The following is a 23,564-nucleotide window of genomic DNA, read 5'->3' as shown; positions in this document are numbered from 1 at the left end:
CCCCCCCCCCATAATAATCTTGCAAATAGGGAAACAGTTACTGTTAACATACAAATGTACAGGTACATGCATCTGGATATATATGCAAGTGAATTGCATCTCCGTGTAACTGTTCAGTGTATAATTAAACACGGATATACTTAACTCTGAATCTGAGACTGTAGGCATAGTCAATGTTAGCGAGAGAGTGCAGTTGCATTTAGAATGCTGTTCCGTCGGCATATCATGAGTCATTGACAACCCATCACAGCAAGAGTATTTCTGCTTTAATGTCCAATAAACATTCCTGCAAATATAAATCCCACTTACCGGATATACCTAAGATAGCCTCCTGACGATAAGCGGACAAGTTTAGATAGTTTCTTTGCTTGTTTACATTGTTTCCCCTCTATATTTATCTATCATATTTGTACAACAGGAATTTTAACCGGAAGTTGATCAGGAGTAAACGCAATAGTTCCATTAAATGTATCGTCTAAATTTAAATAAGATGTTATATATTTTATGATGACTTACATAATTTTCTTTCCTATGTGATCATGTGTTTTTTTAACAGCAGTGCTTAATTACGATTCAAGAAATTTCATTACATGCGGGACAGAATTAAACTGTCATGGCGGGTTAGATGTGGCATTCGAGCTGTGGAGTATGAATAATGGTCTGATTTTTGCCAGACGCCTGTTTTGTTGCAAATTACCGATAATTTTTAGAACTCGCCAGATGTGGTGGAAGGGAACTATACAGAATTCTTTCAGTAGAATTAATTCTTTAAGCAGGTAACACACTAACACCGATGCGATATTTCGATTCATATAGCCTGTAGGCCTATAATGTATACAATTTCAGCCCTGCCGATTGTGAATCGTGTCATGTGTATACACGTGAATAAAGTTATTTTATTCTTTTAAATTGCTTCGAAAAGTCATGTCACTTAAGACTGCATTTATTTTTTGTCAATCAACAGGGTTGCCAACCTCTTAGGAGTCCAGTGTGGGAGATCTCCCTCCACTGGGTTTTCTGAAGTGTGAGACTTTTGACGGCGTCGCGGCGTAACGTCTTTTTCAGGTGTTGAGATAACATTTACCTATGTATAAAATTAATCCTGGCTTTTACCGACTACAGTAACATCTGCATTGTTGCTCATTTTACTTCAAGATATTTGCAGGAAATAAAAACAAAACATTTTTTGCAGATATATATTAGATTTTTATTTATCACACAAACAACTTGACATCAGAAATGCAACACATTATAAACAAAGGCCTTTTTGTAACAATTTCTTTCTTGGCTAGAGCAGGTACCAGTCACTTTTTTGTTTTACTGTCAATATTGCTACTATGGCATGGGATGTTCCATGACCTGTCAAAAAAAATAACAGTTCATATCAAAAGCCAGAAATTTACCATAGTAGTAATATGAAAAGTTCATTAACATGACAGATAAAAGAAAATGTAATTTGACAGTGAAAACTGTTTTCCAATTATTTCTGGCTCCTACATTATCCAAAGCAACAAACTGACCCTGATCATTTACTTGTACCATGTCTGCAATATTTGATTCAATTTATTTGTTGCATGATTATGTATACCTACGTACTACGTCTATCCAACATGCCAAAGCACAAGAGATTGAAAAGTGTTTAGTTCTACAAGTCTTTGGTGCGTTAACGTTAAATCATATTCGCCACTTATACTGCAAAAATAACTTCGAACTTTTCATCAGTCATTCGTCTGTTCGTGTTTCAAGAATCGTTTTCTCTTAATATTTGTGAAGACACGCCCCGACAACAATATTTCCTAATACACGACAACATTATGAGTAGAACTTTATTTTTAGCGTGATAGGTTATTAAGGTTACGAGTGAAAACAACTTGCCTTACGATATTATTTACATTCGTTTCCACCGGATGTAAAGCGACACCTCGCGTCAGCTCACTTCCAAAGCACAACATGGCAATAGGAGTTGTTTCCCTTTGTACGGTCCAAGCTATAAATTGCCGATTTATGGCTTTGCGTGGGATGGAGGGAGGCTCTTTTCAAATGCCTGAGATTTATTGCTCACATGGCGTAAAACATGTTTCAGCGTGAGTGAGGACGTTTTAGCGTGAGTTTTTGTCTTTAGCGTGAGTTTTTGTCTCACGCTGTGAGAGTTGGCAACCCTGAATAAAACTCTTTCGTTTATCGCGATCCAAAGGTTGTATCGAGTCTGAGAATACACTAACGTGGTATGGACCCTGAAGAAGAAGAAGAAGATATTGCTAGTTTATGACATACAGGTTTGGAACAACGGCGCATTCGCACTGTTCTGCCAGTCGTTGTAAGTCTTCGACTTGTGAGACTGTCCTATATCTTGTTGTCATTGATACTTTATGGTATGCTCATATTTGTTGATGACAAGTTTTTATAGTTAAAAGTGCATACTAACGCTTTTAGTGTGTTGATTTAAAAATCAATACTCTGTACAATTAAAATTCGTGATATATAGTTGCAGACGTGTAGAGGTAGCGAAACAGATTCACTAACCCGCTACCAGCAACATTAACTGTTGATTATCACGTGACCTTAAAATTCATTTTCTCCAATGTTAGACTGCTATACTCTTCCATTGTCCGTTTCTAGACACTATATATGTACACTTTATGGTAAGCAACACATTCTGGAATTCCAGAAGTCTCTGAAGTTCTATTTGAATGCGATTCGGTCATACTCGTCTCATACTTCTCTATGGGTAGCTAAACCTGTTCTCTAATCCACAACTCCAATTAGTGATTTATGGAATACTCATACCTTCCTTAATGCAGCTTATCATAAGTTAAAAAATTTGAGTTAAGACCCCCAATAACTTCTATTGTTGCATTTGTTAAAATTAGCGATACAATATCACTAAATTATAACGTGTGCGTACCTTTGGGTTATTTGTGTTTCTGGAGCTAAATAACAATCAGGTGTGAATTTAATAGGCAGATTTCTCCAGTGATCATTCAGTCTTGATTTTAAAATGTTCAGGCTTCCTGCAGTCACTACCAAGCTTGGTAGGTTAATTGTTCCAATCGTTCACAATTCTGTTGGAGAAACATTTTTTTTCTACAGGTTATCCTGCTCCTTACTTTCTTTAGCTTCCACGGGTGTCCTCTAGTTTTGGTGTTATCCTCTAGTTCGGAAAAACTCGGATTTCTCTACTTTATCAATTTCCTGTAGAATTGTGTACGTCTGTACCATATCCATTTCCTTCTATATTGGAGCGTTGGGATTCCTAGATTTAGTAGTCTTTCCCACAGGTATGTCTCGTTTCTTATGGCTTTAACTAATTTTGTTGCTTGATGCTGTACGTTTTCGATGGCTATGATATCCTTTTTGTAGATTGGATTCCAAACAGAACTTGCATATTCTACATGTGGCCTGATCATGATCAATGCCTTGTAGACTGTTAGGAACGTTTCTTTATTAAGTTGTTCAAAAGTTCGTCTGACAACGCTGATCATTTGGTTACCTTTTGACACACATCCTGATATGTGCTTGCTGAACTTCAAGTCTTTGTCGAATGTGACTCCTAAATCCTTTTCTTTCTTGACTTGTGCTATATTGGTTGAGCTTCCGTTGATTGTCATTAAATATTTATTTTCCTGGTTACTATGCCCCAGATGCATTGATTTACATTTTAAGGTGTTGAATGACATCTGCCATTTATCAGACCACATATGGGTAATAATCCTGCATTCGGGTACAGTAACTGCAGTTACCCATTTCAGTAATAATAAGCTCACTTTCCGGGAATTTACCTCTTTCGTTTTCAGCTGCACACAAGCCTAAACATGAAAAAATACTAAAGCATCCAAGATCTGACATGAAACTGGAGTGAGATTAAAATGAAAATGGCACAAAACGAACATTTTTGCAGATGCTTATATTTTTAGCTCACCTGGCACTTCCTGCCAAGTGAGCTTATGCCGTGGCGCGGCGTCCGTCGTCCGTCCGGATTCCGTCCGTCGTCCGTCCGGCGTCAATATTTTACTTTAAACGACTTCTTCTTAATAACCGAAAGGCCTAGGGTGTCCATATTTGGCCAGAAGCAAACTTGGATGAAGGGCTAAAAAGTTTGTTAAAATTAATGACCTTCAACTATTTTCAAGGTCACAGGGGTCAAACATGTCAAAAACTTTAAACATCTTCTTCTCAATAACCAAAATGCCCAGGGAGATGATATTGGGCCTGTAGCATGCTGGGATGAAGGGCTACCAAGTTTGTTTAAATGAATGACATTGACCCACTTTCAAGGTCACTGGGGTCAGATGTCTTAAAATCTTCAAACAACTTCTTCTCAATAACAAAAAGGCCCAGGGTACTGAAATTGGGCCTGTAGCATACTGGGATGAAGGACTACCATGTTAGTTCAAATGAATGACCTTGATCAACTTTCAACTTAATGTCCTTGTTCGACAATCAAGGTCAGAGGCGTCATATGTTTAAATCTTTTAATAGGTTCTTATGAAATCTTAAGATTACAAGTGTTAGATTAATGACAGGTGAGCGATGCAGGCCCATTGGGCCTCTTGTTTTATTACTGAAATGGGTAATAAAGTGAAATAAAAACACAAAGTTCTTTTACACATTATGAACAAAAAAGGGCATCATTCTTTCAACATAATCAAATAAAAAATACAATGAGGTACAATTGTGTACAAAAAAGTGTAAAAATGACAAATTGTATCACCTCCATTGCTTATAGTGTGTTGTTCGTAGAGTAGCTATAAATAGCACACATAAAAAATTTATGCTCACCTGTCACAATTGCACAGGATAGCCCCATTGACTTCACACTGAAGTCAATGGAGAACAAAGTCAGTGATATGGTTTAATTTGTCCTTTTCACAAAAAGTTAAGACGTCAGAATTGATAAATGTTTGTGCACAAATGTACTTCAGTGTGTTAATTATTTGATTTAGATGACAGAATGACGCCCTTTTATGCTCAAAGTGTCTAAAAGAACTTTGTGTGTTTTTATTTCACTTTATTCCCCCATTTTAGTAATAAAATGGTTTAATACCCAAATGGGTAACTGTTACCCGAATGCAGGATCATTACCCATGTGCGCCGTTGTGCCCAACCTGACATATGGGCGGGCCAAAAGATCCATTGTCACATTCTTGCAAACCTTTGCAAATTTCTTCAAGGCCTGCATTAATAGTTGCTTCTGTTCCAGGCTTTTATCCTTGAAAGAATCATTATAATGCATTTAAAATGGACGAATGGGTTCCATTTGTCTACATAAACGACCAGACACAAGACTTAAATTTAGACATTTAAAGAGATGAGATGTCTTGTGTGTGCATGGCCAGATCTAGAGTGCATTATAGGGAAAGGTTGTTATATTTTTTCTTGAAGCTAAGATAATGCTCACAATGTTTTTATTTTATTTTATAATATAACCAGACAATATATATATATGTAGATGATTGAAGGTAGCATATATATACAAGTTGAGATATGTATATATGGACTCTTTCTTGAAAAATAATCACAAAATTTTATCAAGAAATATTGCCTGCTAAATAGATGCAAGGCAGAAATTATATTTCAAGCTGTTACAATATTGCATCACTTACCACAATATATATTTGATAATACCAGATTCTCCAATATTTGATATGATGTTGCTATAAGTTTTGGGATGCTGAAAAAAAAACCCAGCTAGCTATATATAGGACATATATATAGATTAATAGGATATTTTGATATATTTATCGATCCAAAACCACCCGTTTGTTCACAAATTGCTGTTCTGCTTTAACCATGCATACTGTCTTCAGTATTTCAGGTTTCAATTTCCCACTTGAACAACTGCTTATTATCCACTTTAGGTCCAGAAAACTTATCATGGTCATTTTGCTGCTGCTGTTGCTGCTGTATTTCCTTGGACCATATTTGTTCACTACCCAAACAACGCAAATAAACCTTGGTAAATAAAAACAACAACAATTTTTACATAAAATTAATATTGTTATTATATGGATTAATATTATTTTAAAATTAATATTATTATATGGATTTATAAATGTCTCTATATTAAGTAGAGAATTTTCCAATTATTTATGTTTTCTTTATATTATTTGACCTGGTGTGAGCCTAAAAGTATGCATAGAAGTTAAATGTAATGTATTGGTCATGTAAATAAGCATTGTGTCCTGAAAATTGAGTCATTTTCTATTTCAAAAGTCTTTCAAAATATACAGATTTATATATATATATATGTTTGTGCTTACAACATTGCTGTAAATAATTCTATAGAGCTCCTAATTTTATTTATCATATATATACTTATATTATTATGTTAACTGAGCTGTAACTTTCAACATGTCACAAGAACATGTATACAGGGTGTACATATGTGTAGCGGAACTGGACTGGGTCGTTGTCGGCGACCAGATAGCTCAAATGGTAGAGCATCCGTCTAGAGTTAGGAGGGTCCCAGGTTCGAACCCCGGTCTGGCCATGCATCTTCCCTCTCCTGTTACATTTGGCGACCAACGAAATATACCCGCAGAAGGTGGTATAGGGCCTCGTGTGTCTTCAGGGTCGAAGACCTAGTTGAAGGAAGGAGGAATGTAGCGGAACTGGACTGGGTCGATCGTCGGCGACCAGATAGCTCAAATGGTAGAGCATCCGTCTAGAGTTCGGAGGAACCCCGGTCTTGCCGTGCATCTTCCCTCTCCTGTTACACATGCATGATAACACAAATTTGTAATTGAAACTTGTTTGAGATCTTTTTTATAGATATATCTATTATACATACCAAATTATCAAATTATAAAAATGAGTATATCATTATGTCCTTTTGTAGATGTTCTGGACAGTTGCGTAGAGGATAAGGTCCGATATTTCCGTAAAGCTACTCAGAGTTTTGATGCCTTTGTGAACAGCCCCGGAGGGTCTGGAGCAGACCGTCAATATCCAGCCTACGTGGGCAATGGCCACGTGGCCGCTGCCCTGGGCAGCGCCAACGGGTTGTTTGTGCGCCTCAACAGGGCGCTTTCCCTCCCAGTCAAGTTCTACCCCGTTGTGTCTGCCTTTATGGAAAATACACATTCATCTGTGAAAGGTATTTAAAAGTTTGTAACAATCGTGTTTGTCCGAAAAATATTATCATAAAAATTAATTGTATTCATGTAATTTTCGGAAACGGTTAGGAAAAAAATTAAAAGCTTTTATTCTATTTGATTCAAACTTTTTTCAGAAGTGACAGCGTTACACATCAAGTCTGGAATAGCCTATCGGATACAGACAATCCATGTTGTAAGTGTATTCTTTTTCTGAACTTTAAAGTTGGCATGTTGCATTAATGATGCTTCACTATTTACAAATGGCCCAGTTTTACTTTCAGTATTAAGTTGAAGATTTTTGAATATCCTGTCTTACAACAAGCATAGTAGGCTCCCTAAGTCACAATATAATGAATATAATTTTTATTTTTTTCGTCCTCAGGATTCAGGATGGACAGGTTCCTGCGTCTCTATTGGAACACAGTTGTATGCCCACAGGTCAAGGCCATCAGTACTTGTGCAGGATATCAAAATTTCCAACCCAAGTGTAGGTATTTACTTAAACTCTCAAACCCAAGTGTAGGTATTGACTAAAACTTTCTAACCCAAGTGTAGGTATTCACTAAAACTCTCTAACCCAAGTGTAAGTGTTCACTAAAACTCTCTAACACACATGTACAAATAATTTTAGACTGTGTAGATAAAGATCATCTCACTAGACATTACATACATAAGAACGTCTAGAAATTAATTTTAAAGACCATTAATCAGCCGGGCTAGTAGTTTGCAGTGATACTAGTCCATGTGCAAATTCCAAAAACCTAATATTATTTGACATGGTAAGTTATATCAAATTTTTACTGGTTAATCAGGCAAGTAGTTTTTAGGTCCATAAGTCCAGCTGGAGATATCACTAGTCTCAGACTATCAGGCCACCCTTATTGTCTAGCCCTGCACTAGTTCAGCTGGTGATTTCACTAGTCACAGACTATCAGGCTACCCTTATTGTCTAGCCCTGCACTAGTCCAGCTGGAGATTTCACTAGTCTCAGACTATCGGGCTACCCTTATTGTCTAGCCCTGCACTAGTCCAGCTGGAGATTTCACTAGTCTCAGACTATCGGGCTACCCTTATTGTCTAGCCCTGCACTAGTCCAGCTGGAGATTTCACTAGTCTCAGACTATCGGGCTACCCTTATTGTCTAGCCCTGCACTAGTCCAGCTGGAGATTTCACTAGTCTCAGACTATCGGGCTACCCTTATTGTCTAGCCCTGCATAACTATTCAAACAATTTCTTTTATTATAACATTATAAAGTTGACTTCACAAACACTTTTGTCTCAAGTGTTTGCGGATGTATTACATATTTATGTATCGGCTGCTGTACAGAGGCCTGAAGCTTGGGATTCAAACTAATAAATCTTTAATCCAATAATCTTGATCATTACTTTATTTAGCTGAGGTAATGCATTTATATTGAAAGCCTGCTAAACAAAATGTTAAAATTTGTATTCAAATATGATCAGCAGTGTTTAAAGTTTAAAAAAAAATTTTTTTAGAAAAACCAGGTGGTTGTAGACTTGGACCAGGTCGGAGATTCAGGATGGAAGGGTTCAACTTCTACTCTGAAAAGGTAATTAATAGTTCTGTCCATATTTTCCCTGGTACATTATAGGACTGGAGAAAAAATCTTGCTACTCCAGGGGTTACGCTCACTTACGCTCTCTGCATCCCTGGAATGTGTCATGAAAAAATTGAGGGTTCAGTGTGAGTGACTTGTGGATGGGACAAGAAGACTAGGTTGCTCTTTGATGTAAACAACATCAAAAGAATCTGTCGCCGTGTATCGGTAAACATGGACTGGCTTTGGAGTAGGATGTCGCTCCTCTCTAATCTTCAAAGGACAGGACCTATCAGCCTGGCGATTGGTCAGGTATTTTTACCGGAGTCCAATCAAATAGTTATCTTTGTGTGTTTCAATTCTGCTATGACATATTCTAGGGGTGCAGAGAGCGTAAGTGAGCGTAACCCCTGGAGTATCGAGGATGGGAGAAAATATGATCATTAAAGATTTGTTTTCATTACTAAACACTTACAAACATAATGGAATACCTGTGATACTGATCCCTACATGAAAAGTAAATAATTTTACTTGAATTATGTTTTGGTGATTAGACATTTTTAATTAGAAAAAGTGACAAGGACACAATTAAACACTTTCTAACACATTTGTTTTGTCATTTTTGAATTTATGTATTTTAAATTAATGAAATTATATTGGTAATGATCTGTTTTGTCCTTCAGTGCTAAGAACAGCATAGGGGAAGATGTCCAGTACAGTTTGACCTCTGGAGAGGTCAGCAGCCAGGAGGCTGGCTACGTCTCATATGTCACCGTGGCAACAGTTAAACTACCAGAAAAGTTCATCAAAATCAAGGCAGGAAAGTATGTTTCAAATTTTTCATCAATTAAACATTCTTGAAACTTCTTGAGAGCTGATTCAAGCAAACAGTTCAAATTCATAGTAGATAAATTAACTGTCTTGGGCTTTCAGTTGACCCATGAAAGTATGTTTTTGACTCCCCAAAATTGACCTTTGACACTTTGGTTCGAAGGTTCATGTCTTTTTTACCCTCCAAATTTCAATGAAAATGTTATTTAATTTCTGAAGCTTTTTAATGTTAAGAGTCAACAAAAAGCCATTGCTCTTTGTCTCTGCTTGGACTTACTTGATTTTAGTTTTTTGGGGGGTGTTCAGAGCATCTAGAGCAGTGTGTGAATTAAAAAAAAAAGGCGAATTGGTTCGGTCATGTTCTAATGTGCAAATTCTGGAAATTTTTCTCAAATGCCTGACTGGCAGGAACAATGGAAATAGGTGTACTCTGACCAAATGTTTTCTTTCAAATTCATGTATGTCTCAGGATGTATGTAATACATACCTCGGCAGAATACGCTGTTAAGAATTTGTTAATAAATATACATATTAATTGATGTGCTGCCAGATTTTTTGTAATGATTGTTCGTATTCTTGTTTTGTCGATTGTTTAAATTACATAAATGAGAAAGACCATTAGTCATTCATTTGTGTAAGTATTGCTTTGGTAATTTTATCTTGTGAAAACATGACATTTTTAACATTGAGCGTATGTGTTGTACCTGCAGGACCAAACTGTTACACATTGTGACTGTGGTGCACTATACAGCCCCAATGCCGAAGAGTACGAGGGATCCAAGCGCTTTCTTCAAGGACCTACAGGAAAAAGTGGACAAGGTAGCTAGGGCTGTTGGTTTTAAAATAAAACTTGAATATTCAAAAGTTTAATGTATACATATTTAAATTCATCAAAATTGTCACATATTTTGCTATAAACAAACAATGGTATATCTGTTTCTTAACACTTTCTTCAGGTTGGTAAGTATGGATTAGGAAAAGATTCTTGTAACACAACCAATAAGTGTTTCTATGTGACGTTTCGATGACTAGTACGGTAGGTACTCTATCACTTTCATCAGACAAATGACCAGTGAAGCGTATGCACACAAAGGTGTAAAATGTGTACGAGTTGTCCACAAATCGATGTCGATTCAGCTAGGCGTATGTACACTTAGTTGTTATATACATGTTTGTACCGAAATGACTCGATTCAGCTGCGCTTTGTTTAATACTTGGTCATAGATGCACATATTCAGAAACTACTCGGCTGTCATTATCTTATTAAGACTAGATACAAGCAACCTTTATTTCAAGGGGCAGCCGTGGCCAAGTAGTTGAGGCATCTGACCGTCTATGATCACTAGCCCTCCACCACTGGGTCTCAGCTTCCAGGCTACTGGCCGCAGGTCGGTGGTTTTTTTCCCGGGCATGCGGTTTTCCTCCTCCACCAAAACCTGGCATGTCCTTAAATGACCATAGCTGTTTATAGGATGTAAAACACAAACAAATCAAACCTTTGTTTCCAGCAATAGTACTGACTAGATTGTTAGCTATATTCTTGAAAAAATTTACATATAGAAAAAGGTCAATCCATCTGTGAAACACAGTGTTAATAAGATAATGACTACAGATTAGTTTCTGAATATGTACAAGCTTAGACTAGATATACCATTGTTTGTTATCAAACTATATACATGTATATGACAGTTTTGATAAATTGATATACTTGACTACTGTTTGCTTAGATGGAGTACCTACACATAGGAAACTTTTGTACCAAATAGCTTCAAATCACAAAGGAAAGTACCCAGAACATTTCATGTTATACATTAGGGCTTAACCCTTTCACTTCTGTAGACCAGAATGGGCACATCCAGATCAATGCATGGTAGAGTCTATTCAAGTAACGTAGGAATGAAAGGGTTAAGCCAATTCCAGGACATTGCTGTCAAATCCTGCAGATTATACTTGAATGAAGAATGAGAATAGATATCTTGTCACCTGATGATGTGCTATAATATTTTACTTTGAAGCAAAAAAAAAAAGTACCATACAACAGGAAACTTCACTCTTCACAGTGGAGATTGATATGTGTAATATTAAGCTCTGTACTAAAAATGCCCTCATAGATAATAATATTAATAATAATAATATCAACATTTGATATAGCATCCTATTTACCTAACATAAGCCACTCTTTAGCGCTTTACAGTACATAGATATACAATTTATACAATTAGCAAATACATGAATCAATACAATTTTGAGGAATTCGCAGGAGCTGCCTTATCAGGCGCTAACTACTCGTCCTATGCCACCTGGCTAATATCTCCCTATGTGTGTATGCCTGTGTGTGTGTTGGAGATGTAAATTGTTCTGTTTGTAGTGGGACCATGCTTCCAACGGCATCATTTATTGTGCCACCTCACTTGAATGCTACAGCACAGATACCACAACATCCACCCCAGACCAACTTATACCCCACCTGGGTTGTTGGAGTTGTATCAGATAAGCATCAGATGAGATATAGCAAATCCTTTTCAGAAATATTTATATTTACTTTGTTGCTTCAGGATATGTTGGAAGTGTTGAAGATAGACACCAAAGTCCTAAGGGATGAACACATCCATGTCTGGAACAAGGTTAGTGAACTTTTTTTTTAGGTAAGTGTTCGTGAATTCGTGTCAATAAATGTGTCGGTGAACAACACAGTTGAACCCTTTAGGTAACTCAAATCAATGCAATATGTCCGTGAGTGGATCAGTTCTGTCCAATACTTACTGTATATATCTGCCAATAAGTCCATGTCTGATAATAAGCCCACCCATATCTATTACAATTCCGTAGAAATGCCAACAAATGCTTCCTCATTGCCCTGTTATAAACCCATCCAATACTTTCAGTCAGAGATTATGTGTTGGCCGCCTGGGCTTATTGCAGGATAAATACGGTAACTATAATATATAGTTACACGACCGTTTAGTTGCGCTATACTAAAATATACCTCCCACTTAGTAAAGGTAGAGGGATATAGTCACTTCTTAGTCATGAATGAAATTCCTCTATCCATCATAAAAAGTTTGTGCACAAGGTATTTCATGAACCTGTTTAGTTTCTTTTTACACCATAGAATGATTACATCTGGTGAGAGTTTGGAAGTCATTGGTCAAGGTTAAGGGGTTAATGGTCACCTATGAAGCTTGTGTACAAAATATGCCATGAACCACTCAAAACAGATCTAAGTTATATTTACACCAAAGTATATGGTAGCATTTACTTCAGATTTGGTGGTCTGTGGTCATCATTCAAGGGTCAAGGTCATACTTGGCCGCTTTTCAAGTAAAATCCTTGTGTGCATAGAATAGTGGGGTGGGAGTATGTCTATGTGAACTCCCATCTCAGTTTCTTATATAAACGAAATTCATATTAAACTTGTTCACCCCTAAAGACACATTTGAACTCTTCCAATTCAAAGGTTGGAATAGTTCATTATGAAATTGCAGGGGTGAATGAGCTAATTGATTCCTCCTGTTTTACATACCCTTTGTGCAGACACCATTGCATGCAATCGTTTGGAATGAACTTGGAAACTGTTGCATGTGGAAAGTTTTTTGCGTGTCGGAGCCGAAAGTATATTGTTGATAAAATGGTGACAGTAGGGATAGGTTTCCTACTGTTGTACGTGGTGATAGGTTTCCTACTGTTGTGCATGGTGATGGGTTTCTTACTGTTGTACGTGGTGATAGGTTTCTTACTGTTGTACATGGTGAGATGTTTCCTACTGTTGCACATTGTGATAGGTTTCCTACTGTTGCATATGGTGATAGGTTTCCTACTGTTGTGCATGGTGATGGGTTTCTTACTGTTGTACGTGGTGATAGGTTTACTACTGTTGTACATGGTGAGATGTTTCCTACTGTTGCACATTGTGATAGGTTTCCTACTGTTGCATATGGTGATAGGTTTCCTACTGTTGTGCATGGTGATGGGTTTCTTACTGTTGTACGTGGTGATAGGTTTCCTACTGTTGCACATTGTGATAGGTTTCCTACTGTTGCACATGTTGATAGGTTTCCTACTGTTGTGCATGGTGATGGGTTTCTTACTGTTGTACATGGCGATAGGTTTCCTACTGTTGCATATGGTGATAGGTTTCCTACTGTTTTACGTGGTGATAGGTTTCCTACGTTTGTACATGGGGATATGTTTCCTACTGTTGTACATTGTGATATGTTTCCTACTGTTGCACATTGTGATAGGTTTCCTACTGTTGTACATGGTGATAGGTTTCCTACTGTTGTACATGGTGATTTGTGTTACAGCTATGGCAGAGTGGGTTTGGGATCAGTTACTCTAAGGCCAGCGGGGCCTTAAACGGGGACAAGATCAACTCCACGATGTATTACGTGATGAGTAACATCCCAGCACCCCTCCACAGCGTCACCTCGACACTGAAAGAGCGTACCGAGATCTACCGCACTCTCCACTACCCTGACAGGTGTTACGGAGGACATTCAACACTGTGAGTATTTCACTCCCTCAACAATACAGTCGTACTGTATTTGCTGTAATTATTGAAAAATTTGCTTTATATGAGGAAAACATCAATTGTGGCATTAAAATGCTGTGAAATTGACATACCAGTCGGGGCATATTCCTTGGCAGAATTCCAAAACCGTTCACTCTTTTTCTGAGGAAGAGTTTTGTAACATCATGAGACTGAAGTATACTATACTCTATGTAAGTACAGAGGGCCAGTATGGAGGCTGTTCAGGAAAAGGGGTGCTTATATCTTCTCAATAAGTGCCCAAAAAGGAAAAGGTGCCGTTAAAAAGGTACCGTAAGGCACCAGTTGCATTGAATAAGGATACGGTATGTGTTATTATTATCATACATTTGTGCAATGCCCTATTTCTTATATCAAGAAAACTTCTCATTAGGGATGAAAGATATGCATACTCAACACAATCAGGGGAATATGTGGGTACAGCCTTAAAAGGTCAAATCTCTTGCTTAACCCTTTCACCACTGTAGACCATAATGCACTCGTCCAGATCAATGCATGGCTGCAGAGTCTACTAAAGTTACATAGGGTTGAAAGGGTTAAGGACAAAACTACATTTCATCAAAGTTGACTGGCTCACTAGCTACTGTGCTAGCTATGTGGCCACAAATGGAGGCCATTCAATGCTGTATGTGTGCAGAAGTACTTTATGGAAAACTTGTGTACTGTACATGCCATTTTAACCATTTTGAATTATCTCCCCTACAGCCATGCTAACACCCTGTGGGTGGACATGTCGGATGAGGATGACATCGCCAGGGTAACCACCACGTGGATGATCACCTTGGAGAAACAAGGCTGCTCTGTCATGGTGAAAGCAGGTAATATTGTATACAGATTTAAATTTGTGCAGCGTTCACTATTTTGTGTTTTCATTGGGAGTGTAATATTCAAACAGCTTAAAATTCAGAGAAAAACATGTCTGTTCAGTAGAACATCTCAACCCATGTATCATATGCTGGATGCTGCCTACAGATCATGGTCCATTGACTTTGTCAGTATCTGCATCAACATTAAGTTTTTGCATTTTTAAAAGTTAGTTTCACTAAAGTGCTAAGTGCTAGACCAAACAAACTTGACATGTATGTGTATGTGCAGTGATGGTCAAAGCGGGTCACAGGCGAGACATATCAATCCGAATGGCTTGTTTTAAAAACTGACTTTTTTCCATCATTTCTCTAATTTCAGGATAAATGATTCGAAAACAAATTGTGTGTACCGTATGTGCATTGATGGTCAAAGCAGGGCACAGGAAAGACATATCAATCCGAATGGCTTGTTTTAAAAACTGATTTTTTTTTTATCATTTCTCTAATTTCAGGATAAATGATTTGAAAACAAATTGTATGTTTGTGCATTGATGGTCAAAGCAGGGTACTAGCGAGACATATCAATCCGAATGGCTTGTTTTTAAAACTTTCTTTTTTTCATCATTTCTATAATTTCGGGATTAATGATTTGAAAACAAATTGTATGTATGTGCATTGATGGTCAAAGCAGGGTACTAGCGAGACATATCAATCCGAATGGCTTGTTTTAAAAACTGACTTTTTGTCATCATTTCTATAATTTCAGGATTAATGATTTGAAAACAAATTGTATGTATGTGCATTGATGGTCAAAGCAGGGTACTAGTGAGACATATCAATCCGAATGGCTTGGTTTAAAAACTGACTTTTTTTCATCATTTCTCTAATTTCAGGATTAATGATTCGAAAACAAATTGTGTGTACCGTATGTGCATTGATGGTCAAAGCAGGGCACTAGCGTGACATATCAATCCAAATGGCTTGGTTTAAAAACTGACTTTTTTTCATCATTTCTATAATTTTAGTACTTTAATGATTTGAAAACAAAATACAAATTGTTCAGAAAATTTTAATATAAATACATGCCTGTTATTATTCCAGGTGCCGAGGGTGTCATACAAGCTATGGTACTGAGTCTGGGAGCATTCAGGTTTGCCAACGATCACCTTGAATTTGCAATGGAGCCTAAGGACCTTCATCGGGATCTGTTTTTCCACAGAATCAACTACGGAAATAACACCCACGTAAATGTATCTGTGATAGTAGGAGAGGACAACAGGGCTAATATCTTTGTGGCCCTAGATCGTAATGACCGGCCGTACTACGCCTGCGACGCTGGCTGCATTGATGCCCCTGCTGCCCTCAGGTAAAGGTCAAGGTCATCATTACTATAAATAGAACATTAAAGTGTCCATGTTACGTGTACCACTTCTTGTTTTAATGGTATCAGGTGAATTAACCATGCACAGGTGTCGTATGGAAAAGATCACAGGGTTTATCAGGGTACTTTTTAGGCCCGTTTAGGGACACTTACCGATTGGAAAAGTGTGCCATTTTTTTTTTTTGATCATATCAAATAACAAATATTTAAACTAAGGGAAGGTTTGTTGATTCAGTACATTAAGTTTGAAGTAATTGGTGGAGACTCATGCTGTGTATTAAGTCATTTTTGTTCTGTATCAATTTCCCTTATGCAAAGCAATTCACAAAGCCAAGTACTTGATAATGTTTTGCTCTTTTGAGATGGAGGATAAAAACACCTGAGATGAAGATTGTGTTAAAATTAAATCTCAATTTGTCACAGTTTTCAAAAAAAAATGAAAATTACAAATTTATTAATGAGAATAAGAGTACTGTAGAATCATTTATTGTCGTGGGGTTGAAATTTCGTAGTTTTCATATACTAGCCTGTTTCATGGACATTATATTTCGCTGATTTCTGATTTCCCCCTAACTATATTATACCAAATTAATGTTTTCGTAGGGATTTAATTTCGTGGATTTTTGTTATCCACGAAATAAACGAAATTTAATGCCCCACGAAAATTTATGATTTTACAGTACTTGTTTAGTGTAAAATTAAATATAATGGGGGGGGGGGAACAAAAAATTCAATTGATCAATTTATAATATATGATAATAATGAATATAGAACAAACTCCACTGAACATATTTTATATATTNCTGATACTTCTGTAGGTATTAATGCTATCAATTCACCAACACTGATACTTCTGTAGGTATTTAANAATGAATATAGAACAAACTCCACTGAACATATTTTATATATTCTGTGAAAATAGAACAAATTCGGTACAAATACTTAAGTTTTATCATTGAAATAAAATGAAACACTTTTACAATATTTGACACTCAGACACTTCTGTAGGTATTTAATGCTATCAATTCACCAACAAACGTTGACTGGTAACTTTTCAGTAAGGAACTGAAGCAGTTCCCTGTGAAGCAGACGAAGCCACTGACATCCATCTTGTACATCACGGCCGACAAAATTCACATGGAGGAGCTCAAACACGCCATTCACGTTGAAAACATTGTGGAAGGTAAGTACTCCATTGTACCCTCAGTTTATATCGATATGGTAAATTTATTGTTTATTAGTACACCACGGCTGAAGGAAACTAGAAGTTTGAAATACGTCAGCCAGTGTGTCACTTTGTCAGGGACATATCTCATCGGGGTTTAAGGCAAGAATAGAAAGTTAGTACCCTTTTTACAAGAAGGGATGACATCTCTTATTTGTATACGCCTGTCAAATTTGACGGAAGTATTATGCTATGGCGTTGTCCATCCGGCGTAAATTTGTTTGTCCGGCAATCTCCTCTTACATTTCACGACTGATCTCTTTGACACTTGGTATACATTGTAATCATGATATAAAGATGTGTCTCCCTTAAAAGAATTATGATTCGGCAATTTTTCAAAAAATGTTATTGCCCTTTGTTTATTTCAGTATTTGATTTTTGTCCGGCAATCTCCTCCTACATTTTTCAATGGATCTCTTTGAAACTTGGTATACATTATAATCATGATATGAAGTTGTGTCTGTTTTAAAAGAATTTTGATTCAACCATTTTTGCAAAAGTTATTGCCCTTTAGTCATTTCAGTATTCGCTTTTTTGGCCGGAGATTTTCTCCTACATTTTTTATCGCATGTCAGCTAACCACTCTTAGAATGATGCAGATCTTATTTCAATGTAAGAAAGTACATAACACTATATGGCATTCGACGGGCATATATTGTTCCGCCCCGCGGTACTCTTGTTGTTTCTTGTTGTTCATTGTAGACGCTTCGAATAGACCACCTTATCTGCATTCGAATAAAGTGTTTGTGTGACTGTTATGATATTGTATACCAAAACAGGGCTAGCTGTAAACAGTGTCGTAAAATATCAGCAGTGACAATTAACATAAATACAGGGAAATGAAATAAATCACTTAGCTATGACAGTCAGGAAACTGATTGAAAATAAAAACAAGATGGAACCTAGACAGATATCCATGTAAGTAACATGTTGGGACATTTTAAAATGAAATCGGGGCAAATAAAGGTGAAAAGGGGGAAAATAATGCCAAAATTGGAGAGAGGAATTGGCCCATATTCGGCCATAAAAAAAACAGCCTGTATATATTCATGACTCACCTATGTACTCTGTTTTCTAACGTTGCTGAATTTTGTATGTGTCAAGTACATGAACTCAAATTGGGTCTGTTATCCAATTAATATATATATATATATGTGAAAAGTTAAAAATCAGAAACATGAAGATCTGTAAAGCATTAGCGCTTTCATATATATCAGACCATGAGAACATAATACGGTTTAGTATAATAATATATACAGTAGATAACAAAGAAAAAAGTTCTTGAGAAGGAAAATATCAAATAAAACAACAAGTTCACAAGACTGACCGTTAGCCTTTCTGCTGCCTTGGGCTTCTTCAGATATTGCCCTGCATTCATTTTTGTCTCGCTAGCACAAAGTAGTGGAAGCGAGACTAAGGTGTTGCTTTTCCGGTGACGGCAGCAACGTCAACATTCAGGTTTTCTGTTTAACTTAGTTTCAGTGAAAAAGTTAGTGCTAGACCAACCAAACTTGGACCATAGATGCATCTTAGGTAGTACATCTTTACCCATGCATCAAATGCTGGATGCGGCCTATCTTTCCTGGTCCATTGTGGCTTTGTCAGCATCTCCATCAACATTAAGTTTTTGCGTTTAAGTTAGTTTCTCTGAAACTATTAACTGCTAGACGAACCAAACTTGACATGTGCATCGATGGTCAAAGCGGGCCACAGGCAAGACATATTAATCCGAATGGGCTTGTTGATCCTGAAGTTTGTCCAGAGTTTGGTGAATGTGTATTAGATTGCTCACATTATATTGTCTTGTTTACTTTTGTTGTTGTACTTAAAATGACATAGGACATAAAGATTTGAATATCATTCATTAAAGGAGTCGTAACATTATCTATAAAGTTGATATTTAACCTTGTTTTAACACTAAAAGATAATATTATGATACAGAAGTAGCCTATACAGTGCATAAACTACTTAATTTCACCTTAAAGTGTCTTTTGCTGGTATAAAACAAGATTCATATTGTCGTGGAAGTTGATAAAAGTTCAGAATATTTGCTTTAATGTATTGACTTAAAATTTCAAGTGTAAAAAAATAAGTATGTTGCCGATTGCAGTTTTAGAAAGGTATATATATATACACAAGAAGGAATATGGAAGGAATGGCAATGTCATCCTGTTTCAGATGGTTGTAGATCTAACTTTTTGTACAATTGAATATACTGCGATACATTGCTTATGCTAATTTATGGATATTTAAGTCCCAAAAACCAAGTTTGTGGACTTATTGTTTTACCCTGTTCTTCCTCTTACCCCACCACAAACTTGTCTGCATGTTTTTTTCAAAAACTGCAAGTCATATTAAAATGAACTTTGGCTTAAATATTGGTAGGCATGCATTGGTGGGCAAGACACTTTTTTTTCTTTGTTTTTTGCCACTGCAAATCCAAGATAGCCACCATGGCATGGCCTCTGATTGGTCAAAATTTAGACATTGACCGATTGCAGTCAAATTTGGCATGTGGATATATACAATGTATTATGTTGTTACTACTGTAAAAAAAACCTGTTACAATTAGAATTTGAAATTCTTTGCCTTCTGGCTAAAGTTTTGTGTTGTTAACTCATTCACCCCTGAAGACACATTTGCACTCTTCCAAATCGAAGGTTGGAATAGTTCATTATGAAACTTCAGGGGTGAATGAGTTAATTTACTAATATTAATTAAAGGGTCGAAGGCTACAGTTATGTGTTTGTGTTTTGCAGCACCAGCCCATGAACACCATGTGATCGCTCTCCACAAGCACGGCCATCACTTTGGAGGTCTGCCCACCATATTCTGGGCGTCCATTGCATTCCTCGTCGTTGTGTTCCATTTGTTCCTGTGTAAACTAATATACAACGAATACTGTGCCGGCCAGGACCGCTTCACCAGAGGGCGCTATAGTGTATAGCACAAGTAGGCCCCACTAGACACGGGGCACTTCAAAATGTAACATTAATCATATACACATGTATATATATATATGTGTGTTTATCATACCATACAAATCATTTGGGGGACATACTTATATTTAGCAAAATGTGATCATCTTTGTCATGAAACAAGTACATTATGAAGTAATTGTTTTGTTATATGAAAGACAGTGAGCCAGAATGACATATCTCTTTGTACACTTACCGTATCTAATGAAAAAATCAGCCTTTTTTTAAGTCATCTGCCATTTGTCGTTGAGTGGATTTCTCCGGACACATATATGTCACGTGTAGTCATGTGTCCAATTTGTGCCCCAGAATTACATTGAAAGACAAGTCAGTAAGTCTTCTTTTGGTAACTAATTAACATTGAAAATCTCATAAGAATTGGCTGAAATTTTGTTAATCCTCGTTGATAATATTATGATTTAAAATTAGTTATTGAATATTTTTCTTTTTTTTTAAAGAACTAATGTTAAGATTTGAGAGTTATATAGAATTTTGTAAAAGTGGTCGATTAACATATTTTTGGCGGTCAGAACCCTGGTCACTTTAGATAGGTGGTCGCTTTTAACAGTTAGCTTTTATAAGAAGTATAGTAAAAACAGTCTAGAGCAATCCAAAATGGTCGCTTTAGACAGGTGTTCACTTGAGCAGGTTCGACTGTACTACAGTATTAACTTGTCATCCGTTACAAAATATCTTCCAATTTTGACTTATCAGAGATACACAGCATTTATTCTAGATCTGATATTAATATTAGATGAATGCTATTCAAGCAGTGACTGTCTACACAACTTGTGATAAGTCATAGTTCTCCCCTGGAAGTTACTATTTAGCTGAAATCCTTCATAAATCAATGCAGACCCCAAAGAAATACAGGGATAAATGACTTTGAAAAGAAAGAAAAACTGAGAGTTGAATTTGACCACACACTACATTGTTACAGCTTCCTCCTACTCCATTTTGTTAGTCTGCTAGTATTAATACTCGAAATATTACATTTAAAAACAGACAAACCGTTTGTTCCACATAAACGAACAGGCCCTAGAACTTTCTGCTGCCCCCATTACAATTTTTGGGACGTTTATCTGTTTCTTGACCTTGTTACTGTTATTATATTGTGTGTCTTTAGATGCCCATGGTCAAATGGTCTAACCTCGTTGGTGACATAAAACCTCTTACAATCAATCAATCAGGGATCGGGTATCATTACAGAAATAGGGAAGGACCTAGTGATTTGCTGTTGTTCAAGTCCTGCATTAGTATTTGCAGGTCTGTAAGGATTTACCCCTAAAACTTCACATTAAAAAAAAAAAAAAAATTAGTTGGCATAAAGGAACGGGTCCTTGGTTAGGCCAGAAACCTGTGATATAGGTAATAATTGCAGATGTTATATTGTGTTACCTGTTGATATGCAAGGATTTTTTTCTGGAGAGGAAAAATGTATTTCTGTGGCTATAACAGTTAAAACCAATGTGAGGACTCATTCTGCTGTGTCATATCTCAAATGGGAACAATCGGCGCTTTCTGTAAACAAGAAAAATATTTCCCTGTTCATGGAAAGTGCCGACAGTTCCCGATTATGTCATATCTTTAATGTTAAATGATGTCAAGAAACTCGTGTATGCATATTACATAACTACGCCTGATATGATTTACTGTAAATGTGCTGTGATGTGTTGGATTGTAATATTTAGATGTTGTCTGTAGAGGGTATTTGACACATGTTTTACTTATTATATAAGAAATCCATGAGGGCAATGTGTAACATTCAGATTATCTCCCTTTAACTAAAAAACCCGACTCCTGGATCATTTAGGTGTAAAAGTTGTGAAAATGAATCTGTTGTAGTAATTATCATTCAGTTGTCATGTTGGTTCTTAAAATTGATTGTAAAATAATGGTTTATTTATATAAATGTAAGTGATTTATGGCACAGAAAATTTGAATATGATTTGACAGAATAATTACGGTAATATATGCTTTTACAAAACAAGGGAAGTAATCCAGTTGTAGATGTATGTTATTGAGTAGGGATCTCTTACCAGTATTTAAATTTAATATCCTTTTCAAAGAAAATAGGCATATTTCTATCAATACAATTGTACTGTCTTTTGTGTGTAACTTGCACATTATTTATTTATAACTAACTTACAAAGCAAGATATACATTCACCCTTTCAAAAAAATCAATATTTAACCAGTGTTATTTCTCCCTTCCAATATATTTTAATCATCAAACTTGATATCTTATTTTCTAATCAGATTTATGTTCATGATAACGGTCAGGATAAATTTTCCATTTTTACAATATCTGTGACAAAATTTCCTAGTATAAAGTATACTGTAAAAGTTGGACTTTTTGTAGGGTTTATATATTCATCGTTACTGTATTAACAACATTTCCGCAATAATTACATCCTGCAAAATTAAAAGCAAATGAATTTATCCATCCTTTTTCTTACATTACGGTTCTTGTTCACTGGACCTAAAATTTGCAAAAAATAGATCCTACGAATCCGAAAAAAAATTTAGGTACCACAAAATGTGTTGGTTTTTTTTGCAGTATGTTACCGGTATGAGGATATAAACTTGTATTCAAACATGTGGAACTATTTATGAGGGATAAATGAAAGGACTGTTTAGCTAGTCATATGGCATTATATTATGTAAATAGATATGTAATTATTTAAAAAGAACTACATATTGGGGTTGATAACATTATTTACCTATACTGCTTCATATTTATTTCATACTGTTAGGGGACATGAGATTACTGTGGGATTTTTTTTCTTGCCAGGATCATATACAGATTTTTGCTTGTTGCATTTAGCTTGAAAAATAGTTTGTCGATGTAGTGGAAAGAAATTTCAGCACCACAAGTAAAGTGTGTGAACCAAGTAGGTTGACTTCTAAGTAACTCAAACTATGCATACATTACAATTTACGTGCACCTTAAGAAAATGTTACTGGTACAGAAATTGTAGTTATAAGAGTGATATATGATCCTGGTGCTGCTGAAAAAGTGAATATAGAAGTCGGTCACTTGGCAGCCTCGATACCCCCCGGGTTACGCTCACTTTCGCTTTCTGCATCCATGGAATATGTCATAGCAAAATCGAAGGCTCAGTGGGCGTCACCTTG

General features: G+C 36.4%; 2 protein-coding genes across 3 annotated transcripts in view; one reads left to right on the top strand and one right to left on the bottom strand.

The window, feature by feature from the left end:
* The window catches only part of LOC110445466 (Bardet-Biedl syndrome 2 protein homolog), a 46,235-nt gene extending 45,803 nt beyond the window's left edge, over positions 1 to 432 (bottom strand). For both annotated transcript variants that reach the window (XM_021490117.1, XM_021490118.1), the window contains exon 1: positions 310 to 432. The gene's annotated coding sequence lies outside the window, so the exon portion shown is untranslated. The remainder of the gene's footprint in view (positions 1 to 309) is intronic.
* Positions 433 to 618: 186 nt separating this feature from the next.
* Positions 619 to 23,561, top strand: LOC110445465 (uncharacterized protein KIAA2013 homolog). The gene is made up of 14 exons (XM_021490116.1): positions 619 to 776; positions 5,859 to 5,956; positions 6,839 to 7,096; positions 7,232 to 7,290; positions 7,480 to 7,584; positions 8,596 to 8,669; positions 9,341 to 9,481; positions 10,199 to 10,307; positions 12,044 to 12,112; positions 13,793 to 13,992; positions 14,743 to 14,855; positions 15,945 to 16,209; positions 17,283 to 17,407; positions 20,209 to 23,561. Exons 1-14 carry the CDS (start codon positions 649 to 651, stop codon positions 20,394 to 20,396), a joined length of 1,932 nt encoding a protein of 643 aa, XP_021345791.1. The 5' UTR covers positions 619 to 648; the 3' UTR covers positions 20,397 to 23,561.
* The last annotated feature ends 3 nt before the right edge of the window (positions 23,562 to 23,564 follow it).

The sequence above is a fragment of the Mizuhopecten yessoensis genome, unplaced genomic scaffold (assembly GCF_002113885.1).
Source record: "Mizuhopecten yessoensis strain PY_sf001 unplaced genomic scaffold, ASM211388v2 scaffold2307, whole genome shotgun sequence".
Classification (NCBI taxonomy): domain Eukaryota; kingdom Metazoa; phylum Mollusca; class Bivalvia; order Pectinida; family Pectinidae; genus Mizuhopecten; species Mizuhopecten yessoensis.
The sequence above is the reverse complement of the archived record's forward strand: the minus strand, read 5'-3'. Positions and strand labels throughout refer to the sequence as shown.